General features: G+C 39.4%; 1 protein-coding gene across 2 annotated transcripts in view; it reads right to left on the reverse strand.

Annotated features, from left to right (window-relative positions):
- Positions 1 to 25198, reverse strand: part of LOC140360975 (roundabout homolog 2-like) — a 121459-nt gene that overhangs the window by 17821 nt on the left and 78440 nt on the right. The window contains exons 8-19 of one of the 2 annotated variants that reach the window (XM_072446515.1): positions 23247 to 23418; positions 19433 to 19638; positions 16881 to 16962; positions 16595 to 16778; positions 16011 to 16177; positions 15703 to 15824; positions 13026 to 13257; positions 6784 to 6908; positions 6523 to 6694; positions 3034 to 3210; positions 2046 to 2072; positions 1882 to 1921 (exon numbers count right to left, since the gene is read on the reverse strand). In XM_072446515.1, coding sequence (XP_072302616.1) covers positions 1882 to 1921; positions 2046 to 2072; positions 3034 to 3210; positions 6523 to 6694; positions 6784 to 6908; positions 13026 to 13257; positions 15703 to 15824; positions 16011 to 16177; positions 16595 to 16778; positions 16881 to 16962; positions 19433 to 19638; positions 23247 to 23418 — 1706 coding nt within the window. The remainder of the gene's footprint in view (positions 1 to 1881; positions 1922 to 2045; positions 2073 to 3033; positions 3211 to 6522; positions 6695 to 6783; positions 6909 to 13025; positions 13258 to 15702; positions 15825 to 16010; positions 16178 to 16594; positions 16779 to 16880; positions 16963 to 19432; positions 19639 to 23246; positions 23419 to 25198) is intronic. The other variant, XM_072446516.1, reaches the window with a different exon arrangement.

The raw sequence follows: 25198 nt of genomic DNA on the forward strand, positions 1-25198 counted from the left end.
CCGCGGCACCTCCAGCTCTCCCCGGAGGAACCAGCCGATGCCTAAACACACACTAAATCCACTTTAGAGCCTTAGCACAACACACATTTACATTTTAAATTGAGAATCGTGGAGCGCCCATGGCAGATCTGCTAAACTCCTGCCCCGTCGCCATGGTAACAGAGACAGCAAAAAGCCCATTAGGTGGATTCAGGAAAAGCTAGCGTGTGATTTAGTCTTAGTGATATACAACAGCCATGAAAAACATGCTCAGACTTCCGGAGAGGCAGAGACTATAACAATCAGCTGCTGTTAATATGTGAAAATATGTACGGTGCACTGCTCTGGCACACGCTTACATATGTTTATTTAATGTGAGGATAAACAATGGGTGTTCCACTGGGCCTGGTTCACTCAGCACCAGGGGAATGGTTCATAACTGACTTGGGGATGGCTTAAAGGTGTTTAAACAAGTGCAGAAATCCTGTACATTTTAGAGCAGATATTTACATATTATTACAAATGCAACACATAGAATCACAAGCACGATAATGGAGTGGACTGGGATTACATACTGAATAGGCTAGTTAAAGGTGCCTCCTCCAGAAAAGTTACAGTGCATACCTTTAAGTATTTGTATTCTGAGAGAGTTGTACTTTTAGATTGTGTACTATGTAGTTTAAAAAAAAGCTACAAATAAGCAACGTTTGGTACTACAATTTTAACCTACTAGAAAAAGTACTTGTTGTACTTGAATAGATCAGTAGTGAAGGTAGATCCAGGGTGAAGTATAAGTTGTAATAGTAGTAGTAGTAGAAGTAGCAGGAGTGATACTACACAATAGGCTTGTCAAAAGTAACACAAATCAGATTATTCGATTATGCGAGATACTCATTTGAGCAAGTATCAAAACTAAAAATAACCACATCAACAGGGTAAATTCAATTTCTCTTGAGCATTAGCTTTATCAGAACCACGGGGTGAAAATGAAAATTGTCTAAAACCTTCACATAAAAATATTGGATTTTTTTAATTACCACCGTGGTATCAAAATTGGTATTGAGAAATATAATCTTTAAAATTGAGTTTGACATGTTATTATACAAATAGCTACAGCCTCAGTACAGCAATACAGCATTAGTATTACTCAAGTAAGCATAGAAAAAAGTAAGAGTAAGCGATATAGTGGAATAGGAATTACATAAATAAAGATAAACAAATTGTGGATGTGTTATGCTTGATTTTTACATGATACTACGTTTAGAGGACATTTTGATCATTACTTTCTTGAGTTTATATGCAGCCTATCTGACATTTTTCTTAGCTGGAAGCGCGAACATGCTCATTTAGTGAAGGATGCAGAAAGAAGACCTTCATCAAATGCACTTCTTCTCCTGGAGCTGTTTGAATGCGCTCTGATATTGTGTTGACGAGCTTCATTTGAGGCGGAAAATTCACACGCACATGGAGTGTAGTCTCAAGGTCTAGCCCTCTGTTGTTCCCTGCCCACACGGAAACCCTCCTATCATATTGTGAGCCTTTTAAAACAGCACATTCATCATCGCTCTCCTCCACCCATGACCTCCCCCTCTGCCGCTAACCTCGGACAAACCCTGTGACGGCGAGCCAATGAAAAGAGCCCACCTGAGTTAATTGTGAGCCGTGGATGGAAAATAGGTGATTAATGATTTCATCGGGCAAAGATCTGCGCACATCAGACGCCTCCATGTGTAAGCCGGAAGAATATGTGGGCATGTATTCAAATTGCATTCATCAGCGTAGAACTTTTCATAGCAGGGAACACAAAGAGCTGTCGCCATTAAGAAGAGAGCGAGTGCGTGGCTAAAATGTCAGCAAGGAAGCTCAAGGAGTGATATTTTCTAAAGCAATTTCAATTCTTACCTCCCGTTTCTGATCAGGCCCCTGTCTCGTTGGAATGTCACTGTGGTTTGTTGGGGAAATGAACAAAGACAGATTAAAAAACATAGCTATTTCTTCTAGTCCAGTCATGGTGGGTATATTATGGTATGGATACTATTTGAATGCAAATGCAGAGACGTACTAACCTGCACGTGTGAAGGTGAAGGACTGGACTGAAATTCAAAAAGGCAGCAGTGAATTAATGAATGGAAATAAAAAACGGAGACAGTATATATTTCATAAATGTGGACATCTCTCTACTTTGCCTTTTGGATTGGTATTTCTTAGTCTTCGTAGGACAGAAAAGAGTCAGTTTTGGGTGTGAAGTTAAAAGTGGATGTACATTCATTGTATTGTATATATTTGACTATATAAATGAATGATACAATGTATGGTTGTATAAAAATGTGATTTGCTGTATAGTTTTTTCTCTTCAACTGCACCTTTTTCCATGAGTTCCCAAGCTATTATAACAATAAAAGATATTCTAATGTTCTACTTTTCATAGTGGTTCCACCGTTTCTCACCAAATAAAGTGAGAATGAGATGTTTCCCTGGAGTGTAAATAAACCCTATGTTTATTTTTGATGCATTTGTGTAGTCACATTTTCCCTCAATCTGAAAAATGCAATGTTTTGGAATTAAACTCCAATTTGTTGAGAGAGGGGATCAGAGCAGCCCCCTCAATCATGTAAATCCCTATTGAATTAGAAAATCGCTGCAGTTTCCTCTCAAGTCACAAGGATAAAGGCAGCGCCACACATTACAATAGCGGCGTGCTGCTATAGGAATGAAACGCAGAGGGATAAAAATATGTTTTATAGCTCGAGTTTGGTGCAGTTAATGTGCAAACAACACTGGGCATGGTCCAATAATGGCGGAGGATGTTAAATTACTTATCTTGTGCGAGTGCTGAGGTGCGGCTGATAGGAGCCTGCTCTGTTGATGCACATCGCTGAGCACGGAATTAAAGTAAATAGGGCCTATTTCCTTGTGTGCACAATGTATTTCCTTTGTTCTGCATTTTAGCCAGCCAAATGGAGTCACAGCCACATCAGTTTTCATTTTGGATGCAGACCTTATGGTACTCAGAGATTGTATGTGCAGTGCTATGTACATTTATTTGTTTTATACCTGCGTAGTTGCTGAGGCCCTTCCTCTTCTTCCTTCTCCAGTAAAGCCAGGCACTGAAGCCCATGAGGACGATCCAGCAGGCTCCTCCCAGTCCCGCGATGAAGGCGGGCTGCTTCACCACATCAGAGATGCTGTTGTTCCCCTCGGATCCAGTCATTACGTCCCGTAACTCTGCACCTGGGGGCATAGTAAAAACACACAGACAAATAAAAATAAATGGATTTTAGCATAAAGCAGGAACACACAACGCCAACATATGTTTTCATCATTCAATATGCCTGGTAATGATTCAGAGCACAACATCAAGCACTCAGCATGTTGAGATACGTTTTACATTAACAAAAAAAATCGTGGCCATAAAAGCCTTTTTAGAATTTTAGTCGTGTGGTTTAGTTGTTCCCAAGTGCCATACACTTTGTCTCATGAAACCCAAACTCTAATTCTGGTACTAAGCAAATTAATATGTTTACTTTTGCAGTATATTTTCAATTATTAGGCCCGAGCGCCACAAGCTGGCGAGAGGCCTATTAATCTCGTAAGGCCGTGCGAAGCACGGCTGCGAAAGTGCGCACGTAGTGCGCACGAAATCGAGCGCGAAGCGCTCGCCCACTTCCAAACACTCACTAACGCACTCCTCCACTCATGCACGCCCCGTGCATACTAATTAGTTGTAGGAAAATGGAACATTACCGTTGTAAACGGGCGAAGCCCGTGCAAAAGTTCGCACTAAACGAGCACTTTACATTGGGATGACGACCGCGAAGCGGTCGTCATCCCCATATAAAGCACTCATTTGCGCTAAGTAGCTCACGAATACGTTCCCCATCTCTTGCATGTTCCGTGCATATAAGCATGTAATGCAAAAATTGAACATTATTACTGTATAGAGGGCCAAAAACACAAAGTGGGCGGAGCCCACTCAAAATTATCGAAAGTACCCGTCAGTGACCAGGGACCCACACCATGAGGTAGGAAAGCGCGAGCGCTTTCCGAAAATGTATAGTTTATGATATTTGAAAAATGGGAAACATTGTTTTCGCATCGGAATATTATTCTTTCTTTCTTTCTTTCTTCTTCTTCTTCTTCTTCTTCTCGGGACCAACCCCCCTATTTTTCACCCAGTGAACATTGACGAAAAGTCACAAAAATTTGCACACCTCTAAAAATCGTGCCTCTCTACATTCTGGCTATTTCCCTTTTCTAAAATAAAAAAAAATGGCGCGTCAGCGCCACCAAATGTACCAAAAATGCATTGAGAGATGGGAAATGACCCAAAAAAAATCTGATCGTAGAATCATGAAATTTGGCGCAGAGGTAGATGGTGACAAGAGAAGTAAAAAATATTATTACGGCAACGCCGTCCCCCGAACCAAATGTCGGCCATATTGCTTCAAAAATGGCTAAACATGACTTCGGAGTTTTTCCAAACGTCGTACTTTTACGAACTCCTCCCAGGGCGTTGGCCCTAAAAAGCTGAAATTTGGTGAAAATGCTACTGAGGAGTGGGACATCAAAAGTTATCCAAATTACATTGATACCTGTCACGGTCTCTGTGCGGCGAAGCCGCAAACTGTAACTAAAATTTCAGAAATCTCCCATATTTAAAATTTCTGCCGTTTGCGCAGATAAAGTCCGAATTGCGTCAAATTAGAATCAGTTGTTAAACTCTTTGCCCTAAACCTACTTGAAGTGAAATAAATTCATTTGGCGCCACAGCGCCCCCTACAGATTTTATATGGAGGTTAAATGTTTAGTTTTGCGAAATTATATGAAATTTGACACACAACTCAATTTTAGCATCCCCATCAAAAAAGTCAATGAGACCCATGTCATAATTGTTATGGCGTTGCCGTAACGATGACCGAAACCTCCCATGTTATTCCAATGGGGCCAGAACATGTTTACACTTTAGACTTTCACAAACTCCTCCCAGGGCGTCAGCCCTATTAACCTGAAATTTGGTGAGACTCATCTTCAGGACCATCAAAAGTTATCCACATTTTCATTCAAAGAGTCACGGTGTCTGTGCGGCAACGCCGCACATTTTGCCAAGAATTCAAAATAAAATTGCTTTTTGATGGTAAAACAAAGGGGAGAACATGTGACAGCGTCACAGATTCAGCAGTAGGCGTGATAAAAGGACAATTGGGGCGCGTTAGCGCCCCCTCCTCTTGCGGCGTGGCGGCGGTGTGGCGGCGGCGTGGCGAGGGCCGATCATTGCCGCTTGCGGCTATATTTACAATTATTACTGGTATTGTCTTGTTTTATTTTTTATTCAGTCATTTATTTCCCACTGAGATTAGAAAAGTATTTTTCAAGGGACGTTAACACATATATAACATATTTCTCAGAATATGCCAAAACCTCCTTGTAAAATGTAATACAAAGATTTTTGTTCAAATACTGTTAAAACTATTTTAAAATATGAAACTCCTGGTTGAGAAACACTGGTTTAACTCTTGAATCCCAAAACAATATTCAAGGTCCGGTTCACACAGGAACATGTTCCCATGAGCTTTATTTCATTATTAACTGTTCAATCTGTTTGTCTATGGTTACATAAAATAAATAAAGTAAAGGCTGTAATATCCCAAACAAAGAGTCTTACTCTTACGTACATTCCATATTTCTTATGGTTACAAATGTGATAATATTATTTAATGATAATAATAACTGTTTGTCCAAAAGTTGTAATATATAAGGTTCAATAATAAGCTAATGTGGATCTATGGAGCCAACATTACCAAGGATGACATTACACATAAACCCAAACATGACGGGGGGGTCGTCTGCGGTTAAACCCTTTCAGCAGAAAATGGCATCGGTACATCCAATATGTACCAACGCAGAGTTAATCAATTCAGCACTGCACTTATCAACTTGAGCTGCTAGACACGAGATTGACAGAGCGACCCTGACAGACTTTGATTTTCTGTTGCGGCTACTGTGCTGTGAAATTAGATTCACAGTCTCCAGCAGGACCCCTACCCCTCGCTCCAACCCCCAAGCCGTCATTAAGCTCTCGGCCCGTGAGCCTGTGTGTTCCCCTTTGCCTCGTGTGCTAGTGCTGTTATTAAATATCAGTCAAAAGTCGCACGAGAAGAAGCGCATCTGGCCCTGGTCTGAGAAATTGATTCTGAGCTCATATGATTTGAGCATCCTTTAGGTGTTTGATAAGATGTGATAGGCCGATAAGCTCACTGCAAAAACACTGTCTACTTTGTTAGTGCCAGATGCCCACATATTGAAGGGGATTATTGATAAGGCTAACAGTATTTGGCGCTATGCTACCAGACACTACACTTAATGAACTGCTATTGATTTCTCCCTGGACGTCTGCCTTGTAATGTGCAATCTTCTTTTCTCCAAGTGCAATAAATTGATAAATCATTTTCCCAGACCCCCAACTGTGCCAGTACAGGCCTGTATGGGAGCACCATTATTAGGTCATTCCATTTGACTCCAGTAGGGCGCGTGTGAGTGGATTACCCAGGATGATGAGTTGGGGTTTGCTCTTGACCCCCACTCCAGCGTTGGTCCCAGCCGCTACCTCCACGTGGTACTGCACGCCGGTCTGCAAACCCGCCAGCACTACTGAACGGATGGTCGCGTCCACACTTTTATTGACGTGGAAGCGAGTTTCATTGGCCAAACACCAGATCTGACAAAGACAAGACAGGGGCAGACAGGATCCATCGTTGAGTTTGGAGATTGTGTGTTGCTTGAATATGCAGGCTGGAGATGCGTTACCTTGTACTCTTGGATGATGCCGTTCTGTTCGTCGGAGGGAGGGGGGTCCCAGGATACACTGATGGATGTGCTGTTGTGGTTGCCCACTGTCAACACCACCACTTGCTGGGGAGGGGCGCTGGGAGCTAGAACAAAAAACGTATTTACATTTTTATCTTAACAATATCCAAATAAATGGGAAAAAGATGGAAACTCTGTTAACTGATGAGTGGGAATTGGAACATATAAGCACATTTAAATGGAGAAGCACAACATATTTCTATTTGGAAATAATTGTGTTGGAAAAATGTATCATATCATATCAAAAGTGCACATTATTCACAGGGAAACACTAGTTGTTGGAGAAACTGGCTCATCACTATCATGTGTTTTGAGACTGTCCTAACAGGGACAGAGCCGACTTTCAAGGACTCGACTGAAATAACTTTTGACATTTACAAAATTTAAAAAAATACTTTTGAACTTAAATATGAAAATATTTACCAGACACTGGGACGGAACCATACTGCAAATAGTGTAGCAAATTTTTTTATCTATCCATTCTTGACATCCATTATGACAGAACAGTAGGTATAATGTTCATAGTTGTATTGACATTGAACCAAAGACTACTAGTGAGCATTCAAAATGGCCACAGCAATTTCCAATACCACAATGGTGTTATGTTTTTAAATGAAAATTGAAATTTCAAGTTTATTCATACAGAGTGAACATCGGAACAATGTATTTTCACAGCCAGCGTCACAGATGGCACCTTAAGTACTTCATCTCCATTTCTTATCATGTCGGAAGAGCATTTGTATAAACTAGGAGGTATCAGCAGCAACTGCGAAGATTTGTTTCTATCATTTACACATCTCATTATATTACTGGCATTCCAAGTTATACAGATGAACTCCAAACTGTGCTTATCCAATAGTAATAGTGATGGCTGCTCAAAATAAACCTGCAATTCAGATATCATTAGTATTTCTAGTAACAGGTCTAAAAGTCCCTTCTAATGAATTAGTGCTATTATGAACACACTTCCACTGCAGCACTATTCAAATCCTGCAAATCTTATCGCAATGAAAATGGTCAATCTTCCCATGCTGTAACGAGGGGCATAGGATGGCTTTCAGACACAAATGGGCTACTTTGGCTCACACTGCCAAATTCAAGCTCTCCTCCTAATAGGCCATTTTAAAATCCTGGCACGGTAACCTTAATGAACAAATCGGATTTCCGCATGAGGCAAACAAAATGACAATTGTTATTTCTCTGTGAATGGGCAATGCAACTGTTTCAGTCACATAATCCACACTATTCCTATTAAAGGCATAATAATGTTGTGAGCAAATGGATAAAATAACTTCTCTGAACTCAATTAAAATGCGGCAAAACAAAGCTACCGACAGCAAATATATGTTGGAAGGAACTGTGCGGTGAGTGTGTAGAAGTCATAGCAGGTGGGCCATGATGGAGTGGGCTTGTTTGCCACTTTGTGAGAAGACAACATGGTCGGTGTGACTTGAAGCTCCCAGATGGGTTTGGTTCTCTAAATGGCTGAAGAGAAATGCATTGAACATGTGTGTGCTGTCTCATTAAGAAAACAGCAAGTGGTGGAGAAATAGACCATGCTGACGTTAAGACAAAGGAAGTTAGATTGTACACTGAGCATGATAAGAGATGGAGCACCTCGTGTTCACAACTATACTGTACTCGATCTTATAAGACAGAGAAACAAGATTACACATTTAAACTAATACTGACTAATACTAACTAATACTAATAGTGACGTAATTCACAATGTTTCTGTTTCAAAACTGTGCAGTATCTTTGATAATATGTGAGCAATTATATTAATGAGCACCAAAAGCAAAATATGTACCGCAGAAAATGCAAAAAAAATAAAAATAAAATAATCATTCACATCTTTCTTGAATATTGATGATTCTTTTAACCAACTCAAAAAACGTAGAACTACATTTTACAAAAACAAGCAACGACTATTTTTCTGTTGGAAAAAGTGTAGAAAAGTGCTTGCAGGGTCAAAGTATTTGAAAAAGTAATGACATTGAACCAGAGCTGTATCGGACATAATGTATCCAATGATAAATGTTGGTGGGAAGTGGAGGACAGGTTTGCTGGCGTTTTGATTTCACTTGTGCTGTTTCAGCAGAGCGATGGGGCTTGTCCACTCTGTTAAAGGTTTACATTAGGAGAAGACAGGAACCATTAAGCATACTTCTGCTATTTCCATATGTAAAACCATCCCAGAGGATAAATAATGACTGCATTACCCGTAAACGGTCACAGCATCATAACAAGGCAGGACTTCCTCAGACTGATACTCCGGAAGACTGTATATCAACAAATGCTCATTTCAGTTGTCATCACAAGCATGTATTTGCACAAATCACACAAGGTACATTTGTTTTACATTGACTGACCACATTATTAGGTACAAATGTTCTAGACTAACCTGCAAGATCATAGATCATTAAATGAATATGGCATATATTGGTTAAACCTGTTTGATAATTATACGATTATTGGTGTATGTGAATATCCAGGGTGTCATTATGTCAGTGTGATGGATTAATATAAAGATTTAAAGGCATAAGAATAATTGCTAATAATTTGGCTGTGAATTGCAGTTTATGTGTGCTTTATGAGGGCTGTCTTTCAAGCGATGCCCATCCTAACCACGGGGCATTCCCTTTTCCTTTGAACGCATTACTATGACAGTCGCATCACACCGCATCACACCGCATCCTGCTTTTGTCCTTTTTCTATCACAGACGAACCCGGGCCCGAGTTATGAGGGCCATTAATCAACGTCGGTGGCTCCTCATCCATCCCCAGCACGGCGGAGTGAAAAACATCAGTTGTTTTGACCCTGTGAACTCCCGGGACACCCTTTACTATGGTTACCAGCACTCACAAAACCCACTTTGATGGAGCTGGAACACTGTGGAAATCTGCTGTCCAGCACATTTGCAGACCCAGGAGCACTGATAGATCAAACCAATTATTGCCAAACCGTGAAGCCTTATTTCCAGGATCTACGCGTGTAATGATAGCGAGCAACCCAACCCACAATGACCTCCAGTGCTGCTCCATGGTCAAAATAATTGGACAATGTAGAGACTCTTTTTATCTGATGGTTGAAGAGAAGATGCTGCTTTGTGTGGCTTCCATCAAATGTCTGTGATGCCGGGGATTAGTCTTGTGAATGATTTAGTGGCTGCTGTTTTTATTCTGATCTCTGCAGTGTGCTGAACATTCACACATGCACAATCAAAGGTATTTTCTGGTCTGCTATTGTTTTAGACATTGACGGTTGAAAGAATTTCAAGGCTTCTTCTAAAAATATTAAAATGAATAAGGAAAAATAATAACTGCAAATATCTCTTCATTCTAGATCAGAAAAATACAAAACAAATCTGTGAGGCTAATACATTTGCATTGGTGTGTATTGTTTTTGTCTATTTCTTCATGCATTTTACTAGTAATTGACTTTTGAATGGAACAATATATGGAGTAAATACATTTACTCTACTGACTTGCTTGTATCAATGGCACCATGGAGTTTTATTTGTTCCATTACTCATGTTGTCAGATAAAAATATTTATCTTGGAACCAACCAACAATATCAGTAGTAAAAATGTGATCAATGGCGCTCTAGTCTTATAGTCATTTAATTGATTAATTGGTCGTTTTAGTTTTTTGGCTGACTATTTTTTAATTAGTCGACTAATTATTTTATTACTCTTTTGTGTGAGATACTAATATTTTTAAGATCTTTTAAACACATTTTAGTCGATTAATCGATGCACAGAGCATGTCGTTAAATAAAGTACATACCAAGATATACTGCTTGTATTTCATTATATTTTCAACACTTTCATTATATTTCATGTAATTGTGTTTGTAATTTAAAAAAAAATCTTGAAACAATATGGAACCAAGATAAAATAAAAGATTTGTAACAACATGATTTAATCCAAACACAATAGTTTAGAAAGCTGAGGGGGAAAAAGCTTATTGATTTACCCATGCACTTTGCACTATAACACATTGTTATCCTCCTTAAACTTTTATAGTTTGGTTTATCCTGACGGAAGTGTATCTTAATAGTCATTTTTTTACTAAGAGGAGGACTTCAGAAGGAAGCTGGCGAGCAAAGTCAATGCACTGTGATTAATTATTCTCCTTCCAGTGTGGAGTAGGTGGGACTTAAGTGGGCTCCATATTGCACGTATTGGAAATCGAGAAGAGTGAGTGCTTGAGTAATATAATGTAAGACTGCCTAGTGTGTGACAGCAACGTGACAGTGGGGGTCCACAAAGAATCCAGGAGAGAGTTGAGTTAGTGTCAAAAAAGACAGTTTGTACCCTCCTCTCCATCGCCCACGAGCTCACAAGACCCACGACTGTCACAGACCCCTGGAGCAAAGCATTCTGGGAGACCTGTTTCCGCGCACAGGGGAGGTGACTCTGCGGAGCTTGGCCTGTGTGGGTGGGAGCACTTGAAACGCCATTATCTATCACAATCCAGCCACATAGATATTTTACAGGGGACTAAATGGACGGCTTTCTTTACCTGGAAGTGATTATGAGAGAAAATCTATCGACTCAAACTGTTTATACACGAGGCTTGTAATCCATTCACACATACATATGGTACACAAAGTTTATTTTGATTTCTCATCATTCAAATATATTTCAATGCAGTTAAAGTAAAGGCGTACGATGTAAATTTTAGTCTTAGAGTGGAACATTTCAGGTGAAAATAAAATCTCTATGGAGCAGGCAGCTCATCAGGAAATGTACTTAGTATACCTTTATATGTTTCCATAGTCATACCTAATTTAAAAAACAAAGTTTTATCATTATTGTTATGATGTGGTTATTACGTTCCTACACTGTCACTGGAAATCAAGATTTTCTACAGATCCGCAAAGTAATACACCATACTATTACTATTTCTGGAGACAATTCAAATAGTATAAAAAATGATGTGTGGGTGCTGCTCTTAAAGGGGTTAAAGTTTATAAAAGGATGTATTTACATTATATATATTATTTTTTTTGGTACTTAGTATTGAATAAGGTCAACATCAGTTTACATTTTGTTCATTGTAAAGCCCAATATTGATCTAAAATGGCTTAGTAATAGAAACAGGTCCACTGACAGATAAGCCTCTTCATACTGACCTTTCACTGTAACAAGCAGAGGATTGTCATTTCCATGTTTTAATTTTTGAAAAGTGACAGTGGCCTAAGGCCCTGTCCCAATACCTGCACTTGCGTGCTTAAAATGCACGTTCACAATGAGCCGCTGAAGTGTGCAGGGTGTCCCAATTATTTCAAAAGTTTTGTTCCACACTTCATGCAAGTGAGGAGCGACTTCAACTGAGGACATTCCCCACAATGTATTCAATTGTAATGTTTTCAAATGACACAGCACTTCTGCCTTAGCAACTAGAAAGTGAGAGCTAACTGTAAACAATGGAAAGGAATGTCAGTTTGTGATGATACTGATAATGAGACTGATGATATTTTAAATAAACATATGACTGTCCATGTAACAACACCGTAAAAACAGGCCTGTTCACATTTGTTTATGGCCAATTTAATAAATCCAACTGTGGTTTAACAACACTGTACCGCATTCACAAATCTCTGAAGTGCGGCCTGTCCCTGTTCTCCCTTTTACCTCCTGTGCATAAAGATGCACAGGATACACTTTATGTACTTAGAAATTGCACACTTGAGTGTGTAGTGAGTAGTTTGAGTCTTAATTTTTCAAATAATCACAACTAAGTTAAGAAATGTGTGCGGGAATAGGGGGTAGGTGAATTTCCTAAGCACTGGAGCCTACTCAAACATGCAGAAATCAATCCAAAGAAATTAAAGATTAAGATTAAAATCTCATTAAAGTTGATTTCGCATGCATATGTCCCACTTCTACAGCCGAAACAGAAACCACTAGGGCTGGTTAACTAAAGACCTGCCTCAGCTATTTGACTAAAAGCATTTGCAAAAGCTCTCAAAACTAACATTTCAATGAGCCAACCATAGCTGACCCAAAATGCATTGATTCAATCCCAATAAAATAACAACTAAAGCCTTAAAGTCCCAGGAACCATGCCACTGTTTGAAAACTCAGTTGACAGACTTTTTCATACGACAACGCCTGCTCACGCACTTGTAACTAAATGTAGCTCTGTTCGTCAATGCAGATTTGTCTATTACCTTCCTCCATGGTGCGAGCCGTCATGGACTCACTATCGGCGCCCTGGAACTCGTTGAAGTATGGCCGCACTTTAATTTCGTATACAATGCCTTTCTTCAGGCCGCTCAGAGTGATGTCTCTCTCAGAGGCGACCTTCATGTCCTGGATCTGCCACGGCCCTGGGGAGGGCAGTCCTGATGTCTGCCGGTACAGCACACGATAGCCTTGAATAAACTGCGATGGATTCTCCACCTTGGAAGAAAAGATAAAATAAGACATTTAAATCACAAGGGAGATGTCATACATGTGCCTAGAGGGCTCCTTAATTGTTGATTAATTAAATATGTAGACCCCCAAAATACTAAATGTCAACTCAAAGTGCTGCTTGATTCTTCTCTTAAAAGGTTTTTTGAGTCTGTGCTTTCGCAAAGAGTTAAATATGTAGCAGATACAAGTCGTATTAATGGGATTATAACAGCAGCGCAAACAAGAAAAAAAACAAAATGGCTGTTCACATTGTACTGCTTCCCACACATTGGTATATTTACATTTTTACTTTCTCACAGTGTTCTATTTACACTGACATTCTTTCAGTGTGATTGAAATTAAATGATGACAGTGGTAATTTACAATTGCCATGCCATATATTACATCTGAATCAAAAGAGCCATGTGTTCTGTCACACAAAGTGAATTCCTGAACAATATTATACCTCTCAATCTTTCCTTTTGAGCCATCAATGTTAAGTACAATCACAAAAGACTGATTCGACTTGGTGTAGGCTAAAAGAGGTGAACGTAAGAGGTTAGGACCAAACATGCTTGATCTGGATAATTGTTGGTGATTGTGAAAATCTAGAGACATTTGGATATTAAAAACTCCAGCATGACAAAGTAATGCATTTTTATGTAAGGCAAAATGAAATACCTAATCTTTCAAACCATATTTATAACTTGCTCTTACTGTTTGCTTGTCTTCATGATGGAATTCTTGCATCACTTTTATGCATATTTATCTAGCTCTGCTGCAATCCCTTTGTTCACTTATGTATGTGTTTTAGAGTCTGGGAATGTATTAGCATGTCATGTAGGTATAACTTTAAAATGCACGCTTCTTGGCAGTCCAAAGAATGGCTGTAAATCTGAAAGTTTCATCCACCAGCTCCCCTATGGGAACAAGCGAGACGTCATTATTAGTGGAGCTCTTAAAACGAAAACAAATTACTTCGGAACAGCTGGCAGCTTTAATTGTGTGTTACACCACTTGATGACTAAGACTGTGTACTTACTTTGCAAACTCAACGCTAATGGCATGGTAAATGCATTCGGCTAATACAACTGCTGAATTTTAATTACACACCTCTGACATCTAAAAAGCATGCGGCCATCAATAAGTCGTGACACTTGTTTGTTTGCTTGCGAAATATATCTACGCGGTGATGCAGCTCATCATAAAACAACTAGCAAAAGCAATATCAGTGACAAGGCAAAATAATAGGAAGTTATGCTGTATCTATAATTGAGCTGTCACCATTATGTGCTAGGATGTTGCCACTGTCATTGAGAGACCATTTGTATGAACATGTATCATTTAGAGAGAGACGGAGGGAGTCAAGGCCGGACATCTGTGCTTAGATGTATAAGAGATAAACAGGAAATGGACGAGACAAAATGTTCCAGGTTTGAAGGTGACAACATGCACTAATAGACATTCTGTTCCGCAAAAAAATGAAAAAAATCGTTCTTATTTTCGAATAGATATATAGCGTTTATCACTGGAACTACGAGTCCTACAATCCTTTTTGCTGCAAGAGTGCCTCCTAAGTGCCTAGTGCATTATGATCGGCCCACAAGCAAGTCTGAGTGTCCAAATTTGGCCCGCAATCCAAAATGAGTTTGACACCCTTGATCTAGTGGCTCTTGGCTTGTAGGAAATCCATTTGTCTTTCAAAGGGTCTAAATTTGGGAATTAGGAAACCCTGAAAAAAATACACCTCCCCTTTAAATATAATAATACATTGAATTACTCATTGAGATAAATTGTAATTCAGATGTTTTTCATGACATTTAAAAGCATTCATGACCAGAGCCACAGCTAGCACAAAACATCCAGGGGGAAATAAAGACCTTTTAAAACCACAAACCAAAAATAACACAACCCTTGATTTACGACAGCAAACAAGAGTGTGAACGTGTCACCTAGAAATAGCATCAGGCAGAATAACCTGTGGTTCAGATTAACAGCGAACACAGGATAGGTAGAATTAGAGTGCGTGGACGTTAGAGTGACAAGCATGAAATAGCAGAGCGTTGTAAGTACATCCTAGGTGTGTCATTAACCCCGAGCGGCAGCAGCGGGACACCTTGCCAACAGACACAGAATAACATTTGCCAGATAAGAGGGTCTGCATCCCCAGCAGCCTCCACAAATGACACGTGTAACGCCTAATGGTGATGTATTGGTCCCGAGCAGAGACATAAGTCTTAATTTCGGCATCATCCAAAACCATTGGAAATTGACTTAGCGGCAGCTGTTCAAACTTGATGTGTACAGCAGGTGTGTGCCGGCTAATCCCAGGCAGCGGCACATGCCATAGTAAAAAGTTCTCCAAACAAGCTTAGGTGAGATTTGTTTTTGGCAATCTCAAAATACACACCTAAATAAACATTTTAAACAGCTTAGGTTTGTTATACTCACAGTCCATGTGACCTGCACAGTAGTGGAGCTGAGCACCACAGGATTGTGCATGCTGACCACCACGTCTCCTAGTTCTTTCTGTACACGCCGGTGGTCCACGCCCTGAGCTGGGGGGCTGATGTCTGTGGACACATTGTTGAACTAATTAGATGAGATTGTAGACATATGAGATCACAAAGCAATATTTGAAGATTAATATTTGAACAATGGTGCAACCTGTGATTTATAAAGGCAACAAAAAAGGTAATAACATATATATACACACTACTATACTTGATATACTCAATAATATGATACTTTATGTGTACCTTGTGTCCTAACCGGCTCGGACATAGGACTGGGGTCTCCCAGGCCTTGGGCGTTGACTGCTCTGATGATGAACAGATAGACCGTGTTGGGCCGGAGGTCTTGGACTGTAAACTCAATGGTTTTCACATGGTCTGCTACCGTCTGCCAGCTGTTACTCACAGACTGGCTGTAAAAGAGAGAGAGAAAAAAAAAAGTATGTTGCATATCATATCAGTGGAAAATCCCTGCATAAAGATAAAACGAAACAGTGAGGTAGAATCCAGCAGACAGAAAAGGGCCTTTGGGGGAAAATTGATTTGTCTGCCATTCATTTGAAGTGAATTGATTATCAATGCTTTTTACACTGTAAGCCACAATAACAAAACACAAGTGGGCAATGGAATATTTTGATTGCATTTTAAGAAGGGCGTGTCATCCCTCTCTTTATGCAGCTGATGTTTTAAAAGTCCACAGATGAATTATTAAAGGACTCCAGCAGAATATGCACACTTGCTTGAATGCCCACACAGACACCCACATCTGCTCCTGCCAGGAATATTTGGGGTCACCACACTGAGCCTCAGGCCATAGGTCGCCGACATACCCGAAGGCCTCGATGACATAGGAGGACACCGGGGAGCCTGCCTCCGGACCTGGTTCCCATGACAACGATATGCTGCTCTTGGTAACATCGGTGACCTCTGGCTTTGAGGGTGGACCGGGGAGAGCTGTGGCGTTGTGGGCCATGAAGTCTATGAGATCAGTTGATTCTGCAAGAGAAATAATATCTAATATGATAATGATGGAAGAGGGCAGAGGAAGTGGGTTTAATTTAAATTGCATTAGGTAATAAGTAATATGTTGAATATTAATAACATCCTTAGGCAGACCTCTGACGTCCAAGTAGGCGCTCCACGAGGTTTCACCACTTGAGCTGGTAGCCACACAGGTGTAGAGCCCAGAGTCAGAGAGCTAGAGAAATGCATATTAAAGACATATTAATACTGTTTATTTAACACTATGTTGCACAAGAACAAGACCAATTATGTTGGTCTTTTACTACAGTAACATTAATTATATTCAATATGTTTGGAGGTTTATATACGTAGGAATAGGATTTTCTTTTTCATATTATTAGATGCTTTATGCTGAAATGGGATGAAATAGTGTTTGTGCCCCTTCAGCACCTCCTCAACATACCAGAAGCTTTTTGTAACAATGCAATACTCACGCTTCAAGATATTGAAAGTTATCCAAGGCAAATATAAGGACAGCATGTTTTGGTCACATCAGACAATTGATACAATATGACATGATATCATAATGTGACGAGACACACATCCCACGAAATGAGTTAATAATCAAGATTCTAACAATTCTTTTTACCTTTTTGCTTTAATTGTAACCTTGCTTTTGGAACTACAGCTATAACATAAAATAAATTGTACTTATAAAAATCTTACAGGGTCAATCCTCTAAAATTGAATGGACAAGAACGTTACGTATCAACATTTCCAGACCTACCAACTCCTTCCTCCAAATCCCTAATTGTGCCGTACTTTACACTGGTGTTGTGTCGCAGCCTCTGCCAGGATCCAACAGCCTTTGTAACCGTGATCCCACATGGATTCTACAAGCTCTTACGTCAGCTGGGGGCTTTTGAAGGAGGCTCGTCGTTACTCGAACAGTAAAAGTGCATTAACCTCCATTGGCCTGCATTTGGCTCAAGAAACGCTGAGAGAGTGGATGAGGAGAGGAAACTTTAACACCGACCAACGGGAAGGAAAAAAAAAGAACTGTAAGAGCTAACATTAATTTTCTTAATTGATTTCATCCTGTAATAGTCAGCCCCCCTTTTCTAAGCCATCAACATTATCATGAGTAGTGCTGACACAGGATATAAGAGATGGGGCGATCTATTTTATATTGGCGCTGTATAGAGGACCCTCATGACTGCGTTATCTCTCAAATAGAAAGCAGTGACACCGGCCTAGCACTTTGACACAGAGAGGACGACATATATTGCAATCTCTTCAATAATTTTCCACCCGTCTCCCTGCGGTTCCTGTCCTTGAGTTGATCTGCTACCTCGGAGATTTTGAAATTCGAGACAAGATAGCGACATTTAACAACTTATAAAAATCAATACTCCCTATTCATCTTTTAGAGGCAACCTGACTGCACCTGTCCAATCGCATTACACTTGCGCGGCATGGACGAGCAGATGAGAGCAGTTTTCTTCCTTTGAGACGACACGACGACAAACATGAAAACATGCAAATCTGTCGACTTGCAATGCGTTTACGCCGTTTTCATTCTTCACTGCGCTTTTATTGACGGTGCAGTGAAAGGAAAGCGGGCAATCAAAGTAATGAAGGCAGATTGGCATCCTTTGTACTTGGAAATGTTATGTGAAAAACGGATGAGTTGGATGAGATTTTGACATGGTTATATACAGTGTAAAAAGTCTGTGCTAATTGGATGTGCTTATTATGAGTATTTGAGGACAAGAGTGTTTTTCTTTACTACATTATGCTGTAAGAGGTGTTAACAGCTGAGAGCGCAGAGGAAAACATTGAAAGAGAACACAGATTTGCATTGGTAAGTGGTATGTGGCGGATTTTTGAGGAAATATTTGTTCACATTCAAGTTAAGGTAAGGGTTAGGTGTAAGTTAAGGAACAGATCACTTCGTTTTGGGACAGGTTTGCCAAATAGATCTTGTGCTAGGGGGAAAAAAATAATGCAGACCAGCCGAGCGGTCTCAAACAGGTATGGGCGTTAACGGAACATAACCATAACTCAAATCATCTTGGCCCTTGTAACCTTCTATCAAACTAAAACTATTTACTAAAGCCATACTTGTTAACAGTATTCTTGCAAAGGCCACAAAACATTGCCCTTGTTGGTATTTCCATTAAAAAAACATTAACAAAATACTGTTCAGCTACACACAGCAGATGGCCTTAAGTAAAAGGAAAAAAACAGACTGTAATTTAATTTGAAAAATCATTGACTAACTTGTCAAATGCAAAAGATCAAGGTATATCACGTTAAAATAAATGCGTGTGTGCATTGGGGAGGTGCACCAGTGGTTCACACAAGATTAGAAAAACATTTTAACAAAGAGATGGGGAAATTACTGAAGGAAGTCATTATCTGGCTGAATTAGCAGTTTGTTTACAGTTTCCATGATAATTGCAGACCACTTCTTTATTCCCACATAATTGGATTGTTGATTTGATGTGTTTTCAGTTCTCAGTAATTACTTCAGTCAAAAGCTCAGAATCAAGTCGGTCAGAAAAAAAATTCTGAACAATGTAAATAATCAGAAAAAAATAAAAATACTGAGACGTTTGTTTGCTTGTAATGTCACAAGTCTAGTTTGGAGAAATTGCTTGTGTGTGTGTTTTTTTTTTACAATTTCACTTGTCTTGACCCACCTTAGTGTTCTGAATCTGCAGACTTCCATGCTCCAGCAGTGAAAAGCGCGGGTCTTTGCCCAGCAAACTGGCCCCGTTCTTCCTCCAGGTCACCGTGGGCTCGGGGTCCCCTGACGCCTGACACCTAAGGACAGTCACACCCCCCAGCGCCTGCGTCTGATTGGATGGTCCTTGTCTGATGATAGGTGGTGGGCGGTCCTTCAGGGCTGCGAAGAGTTACAAAACAGAGCATTTAAACCAGAGTGGCCAAGACCACTTCTTTTCAGCGACTTTGGGCGCCTTTATTTTGGAAAGTCACTTGCAGTTGTGTTGCTTTCTTTTTTTACTTGCTCCTGAGAGACACTTTCACAACAGAAAATAGTTCAATTTAAGTCTTTTTCAGGTATTTTTCTTGACAATAGACGCAGAAAAGGCTGAAATGAAGTCATTTAACAGTCAACAGTTTTATAACAGTTTCATTCTGCAGAATACACAACGTTTAACTAAATGCTTATATTTTTTACATAGTTCTGTTTGTTTGGACTTTCTTTCAAAGCCTTGTTCGCTTGTTGCTTTCTGAAAATCTGGCAACTCTGATTCAAACTTGTTGTGGAAGTCCGCCTCCGGCTTGTAATTATGATGCTTGCTCATTAAGATAAAACCCTGTCTTTTCACTGTGGATAGATTTTAACTGATTTGTGAAACAAGCCAGAGCGTGACCTTTTGGGTAGGTGTTAATATGTGATCGCGGTAATTGTGACAGCAGCCGCCCAAGATGGTGGACGTCAATCTGCAGGATCGGTTGTAAAAAGGAAATGACTGTTGTGCTAGACTTTTGCATGGTAGGCTAGTCTTGCTCATGGCAGCGTATCGCACCTTTGAGCTTTAATTACTGGGTGAGGATTAACGAGGCTTCACCCGTGGTGCTAATTACCATACCTTCTTTATAACACCTCCCCAACACATTCAAGCCTAACCACCTCTTCTGACTCATGCGTGCACCTTTTTCCAGCTCCTGGCATCTTCCCTCCCGGTGCACAGAACTCTAAATCACCAAGCCAAGCGGAACAACAATACATCTACTTTAGAACATGCTAAACCGTGTTGTATCATCCAGAAAGCAGACGCCACACTTGGCAACGGTAATTGTGAGAGTGTTGGATGTCTCGAGGTCTTGTAACTATCTTCCAATTTCCTCACCATGGCTCGGTGTTATCGGGTCTGTCTCCACTCACACAAGTGTTTACTGCAGGTTCCAACGGCCTTATCTTAGATCGCACCTTTCCAGAGCACAATGTGGGACAAGCCAAGTCAGAGACGCAGAAGAGAAGAGGGATCAGGTAGGACTGAGAGCTGCACTGCATTGTGGGAAGCAATGATGGCATTGAGGCTGAAGTGCTATTGTTTTGTGGTAAAAGAGTTCACTGTTGCGACATGGAAAGACAAAGAGCCAAATGATGTCCTCTGACAAGCAAGTTAATCCAGAAAGCCAAGTTACTTTCTCAGTGAATAAGGAACTAATACAACTAAGTGAAAATAGCACAACAAATAAACCTGGGTCAATTCCTGAAGCACTCAAACATTTCTATTTCACAAAATATAGTGCTTATTGTTGAATTATTCCATCATTAACTGACGGGCCAGTTAACTAGCAAGCAGATAAACATGTTACAGATCAAAACCATTCTGGGATGAATCAGGATCAGTTACTTCAAACCCACAAATAAATAAAAACTACTGTACAATTCCAAAACATTTGGCTTAAGGGGGTAAAAGACAAACCCATGCTAACATTTGAAGAAATAACCTCTTTTTCATTCTAGATTGACTTAAGTCTCATAAATATGTCTAGCTACATTCAACTTTATTGGACCTACTTAGAAAATCACTATGATAAAGTGCTATTGATGTGATTTAATTGTTCGACTAGAAAAGCCTGATAAGTAACCTAAGTAACCTAAGTAACCCTGACTTCCTGTCAAATGATTCATATGCATTTAAAGCTGTGACTTCAATTATGTGCTTATCTTCTAAGATTCGATTGAAATTAGAAAACATTAAAATATTGAACTGACTCTTGTACAACCGGGCAAACTGACAGATTAAAAAAAAAAGTATAAATAATAATAGAGTATGTAGGGTAATAATAGGGTAAGGAGGGAATGGTGAAGCTTCAACCTTACACAGCATAGAATTGTTGTTATCCAATTATTTTGATAATATATTATTTTTACTTCATTTACTCAATGTTTTTTTTTTATTCCCTTTAAAGCCAACGTCAATAGCATAAGTGCAAATTACATATGGTGACTGAAGGTGTCTAGATAACAAATATTTATTATTAAAGAAACTAAGTAAATAAACAGAAAGTAGCGTCTGAACATTTAAAACTATCTAAAAGTTATAGTTTTTTCTCTTGAATGTAAAAATGCGAATAGATTCCAGTTTCAGTTCTTGCCTCCTCAGTGCCAAGTTTGCATCACTCTGCTTCAGTCTCCCATTCATCCACATAAACCATTTTAATATTGATCCATCACTTTTCAATGGCACAACAGCCTTCATTTCCCTAAGCAAAAACACTTCAACAGATGTTAATTTAATAATTTCTTTGAGGAGGGGAAGAAACAAAATGCGGAGGAAGGCATGAACGTCTCTCCAGCTGGCAGTTGCTTGGCTCCTAATACCTGCATTCAATCTCTGTCAAAGAAGTTCAAAGTGACCGTCCATTAAAGCGACTGATTCTATGTGTGCAGTATCAGTCTGTTCAAAAGATAGAACTGCACTGTAACCCGGGGACTTGGTTATGGTAATATCAACATTTACACATCATCACTCAAGTCCGTAACAAGAAACTCTAGTCTCAATACTCCAAAACAAACCACAATATAACAAACAATCAATTCAAAATTCAAATCACCCAAAAGCTGTAAAAATGTATAGGAACATTTGTGCGCTTTTTGCAGCCACGTAATCTAGTACTCCCCAAGTAACTTTTCAAATCCCCAAATGTTTGTTTCCCAGCCGCAGAGTAGAGGGAGAGTCGCAGCACCAAACACTCGTGTTGTGAGCATTGTGCAACTAGTGGCTAGTGACTTACATGTGGTGAGTTTGATTTAAATAAATTACAGTGCCAAAAAAAGCGTGTTCTGTTGTTGTGCATCGGTACTCTGGCCAATCCACTAATGTTTTTTTAGCAAGGTTTTTCATTAGGACAGGCCTACACATGCTTATTGTGCATGCGAGCGTACTCTAACACATAACTTTCATAACAAAGTAGCGCAGTAACACATTAATTTTACAGGGCAGTAAGAAAGGAACCTAACAAGCTACTTTTAAAAGTAATGCTACACAACACTGCTTATTCTCTGTAATCAAAAACCCCTGGCCGGAACATTTATTGAAGATTTGTTTGTTTTGTTGTGTTATGTTATACCAAGGATCCTTTAGCTCCTTTAGTTGTTAAAAAATACTGTTAAATTGCACATTCTGTTCTGTATCAACATTTTTTGCTCTGTGTAAATTACTTTTGTATAATGGTTATGTGTCCCACTGTGCTTCTCTGTTCCTACCTTTTCTTTTACTGCAACTCAAGTCATTTTCCATCTTATTTTCAAGACAAAATATATAATACCTGTGGTGAAACTGTATTGAGCTGTGCAATCAGGCATTTATGACTTGAAGTTTTCAGCCTGACAGCGTCTGTGTAAAATGGAACGTAGTGAAGCATAATTACCCGATCACTTTAGCTGCGTTAAATTGCCCAAATGTAATGAACTGGATCTCATATTAACAAACATTTTCCGCTGTGTTTGCGTTGTAGTGGGAGGAGACCTACCGTCTGCTACCTCCAGCTGGGCCTTTGCCATGATGCTGCCAGCTACAGTCAGAGCCTGGCAGATGTAGTAACCTGCATCCGAGCGCTGCACAGAGGAGATGGTGAGTTCTCCACTCACTGACACAGACACACGGCTGTCCCCCTGCGTCGACTGGTTAGGGAACAGAAGGTCCTGTGGGGGAGGGGAAGAGGAGACGGAGCAGTAGAGTATATATTAGCAGACATTTGGTTCAAAGGATACATTATATATATATTCATGTTTTAGGATTGAAATTGTATTCCTTGATTTCAGCCATTTGTTCCTGTGTGATTGGAGGAGACATTTTGAGTATTTCAAAAAGATAGAATAGAATTAAAGTTCATTATTTGCAAGTAATTTATTATTTGAGTATACTATTTCTTGTTTCGATTGCAAGGTTTTTTACTAAATTCGATCCTGATAGATTGAAGACACGTGAGGCCATCTTGAGAGTACAATTACAGACAAAATAGGTCTTTCATCAAAAACAAAACCGTCACATATTTCATGTGTCTTTTTAGTGTAATTCTTGCTCTGTCTGAGTACTAAAACCTCTTCTCTCATGTGTTGGAGTCTGTGTATTGTACAGATAACGATTATTCGATTACTAAATTAGTCAACAATTATTTCAACAATTGATTAGTTGCATTTAATCAATGCTTTAACAATAGAAAGAGAATGTTGTTTTGAATGGTTAATTGTTTTGTAACAGTACGTTTTTATCACTCTGAAACCGATAGATTTTTAGCCTAAGCTTGTTTCTACCAACCAATCAAAGCTGTCAGTCTAAAATAAGGCGAGCTTTATGTGATGCTTTGTTCTCTAATTGCCTCACATTTGGTTCCGTCAAGTGTTTTTTCAACGGGCAAATGTCTATCAAATTGCTTTACATTTTCCTTAATGTATTCCACCCCTTCTATTTAAACTTCCATTTCTTTGTATGGAATTGAAAAAGAAACGGTTGGGTGGCCTTGCTAATAGCCTAAATGTTGCTGATGCGCAAATGGCCAATTCACCAAATAATGAAATGAGAATTGGACATTATTTTTTCTGCATATTTTTGAAATCATTGTATATTTAATTAGCTCCAGTTTTGCATAAATGTGAAAGGCCGGGACATATCATTAGGAGCCTATTTATTTCAAGATTTAAAGTGATTAGGGTTTCATGAGCAACTGCAAGTACCAATCTCATCTTTCCGCCCATTATACATCGAGTTAGTTTGTCTGTGAGGGACAGCGTCTCCTTCCATAACGCCTGAAAAGCAGTTTAGACCTGCGGTGATCACCTGCTGTGATAACCTGCACTAGTGTCAAATTGTGGCATCAGCATTGTTGCTTTTTGTAGCTAGACAGGCTAACGGGGAGGACAGCACATTAACTGGCTGCCATTACATCTAATGAGCCTAATGTCACTCCTGACATTGTTTCCACCAAAGTAAACTGTCCGCTCAGTCGGCTGTAGAAAGCTGATGAATGTTCCCTTCACTACTTGGGCCACAAGTGCAAAGTTAGGTGTTTGCCTTTGGTCATAACTAAGTCCATGCTTAATCCTCACTTCATACAATTTCATGTCAAACCCAAATGGTGAGTTCAATTTGAATATCCAAATATGAATCAGTCAGTATGAATCAATTTAAAGAGGTGGCCATCATATCATTATTTTAATCTGTTCATTTTTGCTGTTACAGTTTTACTGTTTATGACAGAAATGATTCAAAAAACAACTTTGAAGTCGAATAGAAATTGAAATTTGAATGGACTCAATTAGCAAAGGCTACAAAATCATTTCCTATTATTCTGCATGCAAACTGCTAACTCTATAACCCTTTAAATATGTATAAACATGTTTTGAAATGCATGTCACTTAATATTTCAGTCTCTTTGTCAATTCTCCTAACTTACTAGTCAACTTTGAACATTATTATTATTAA

This window comes from Eucyclogobius newberryi, unplaced genomic scaffold, assembly GCF_026437365.1.
Source record: "Eucyclogobius newberryi isolate DKJ021-1_F unplaced genomic scaffold, fEucNew1.0.hap1 SCAF_15, whole genome shotgun sequence".
Taxonomy (NCBI): Eukaryota; Metazoa; Chordata; class Actinopteri; order Gobiiformes; family Gobiidae; genus Eucyclogobius; species Eucyclogobius newberryi.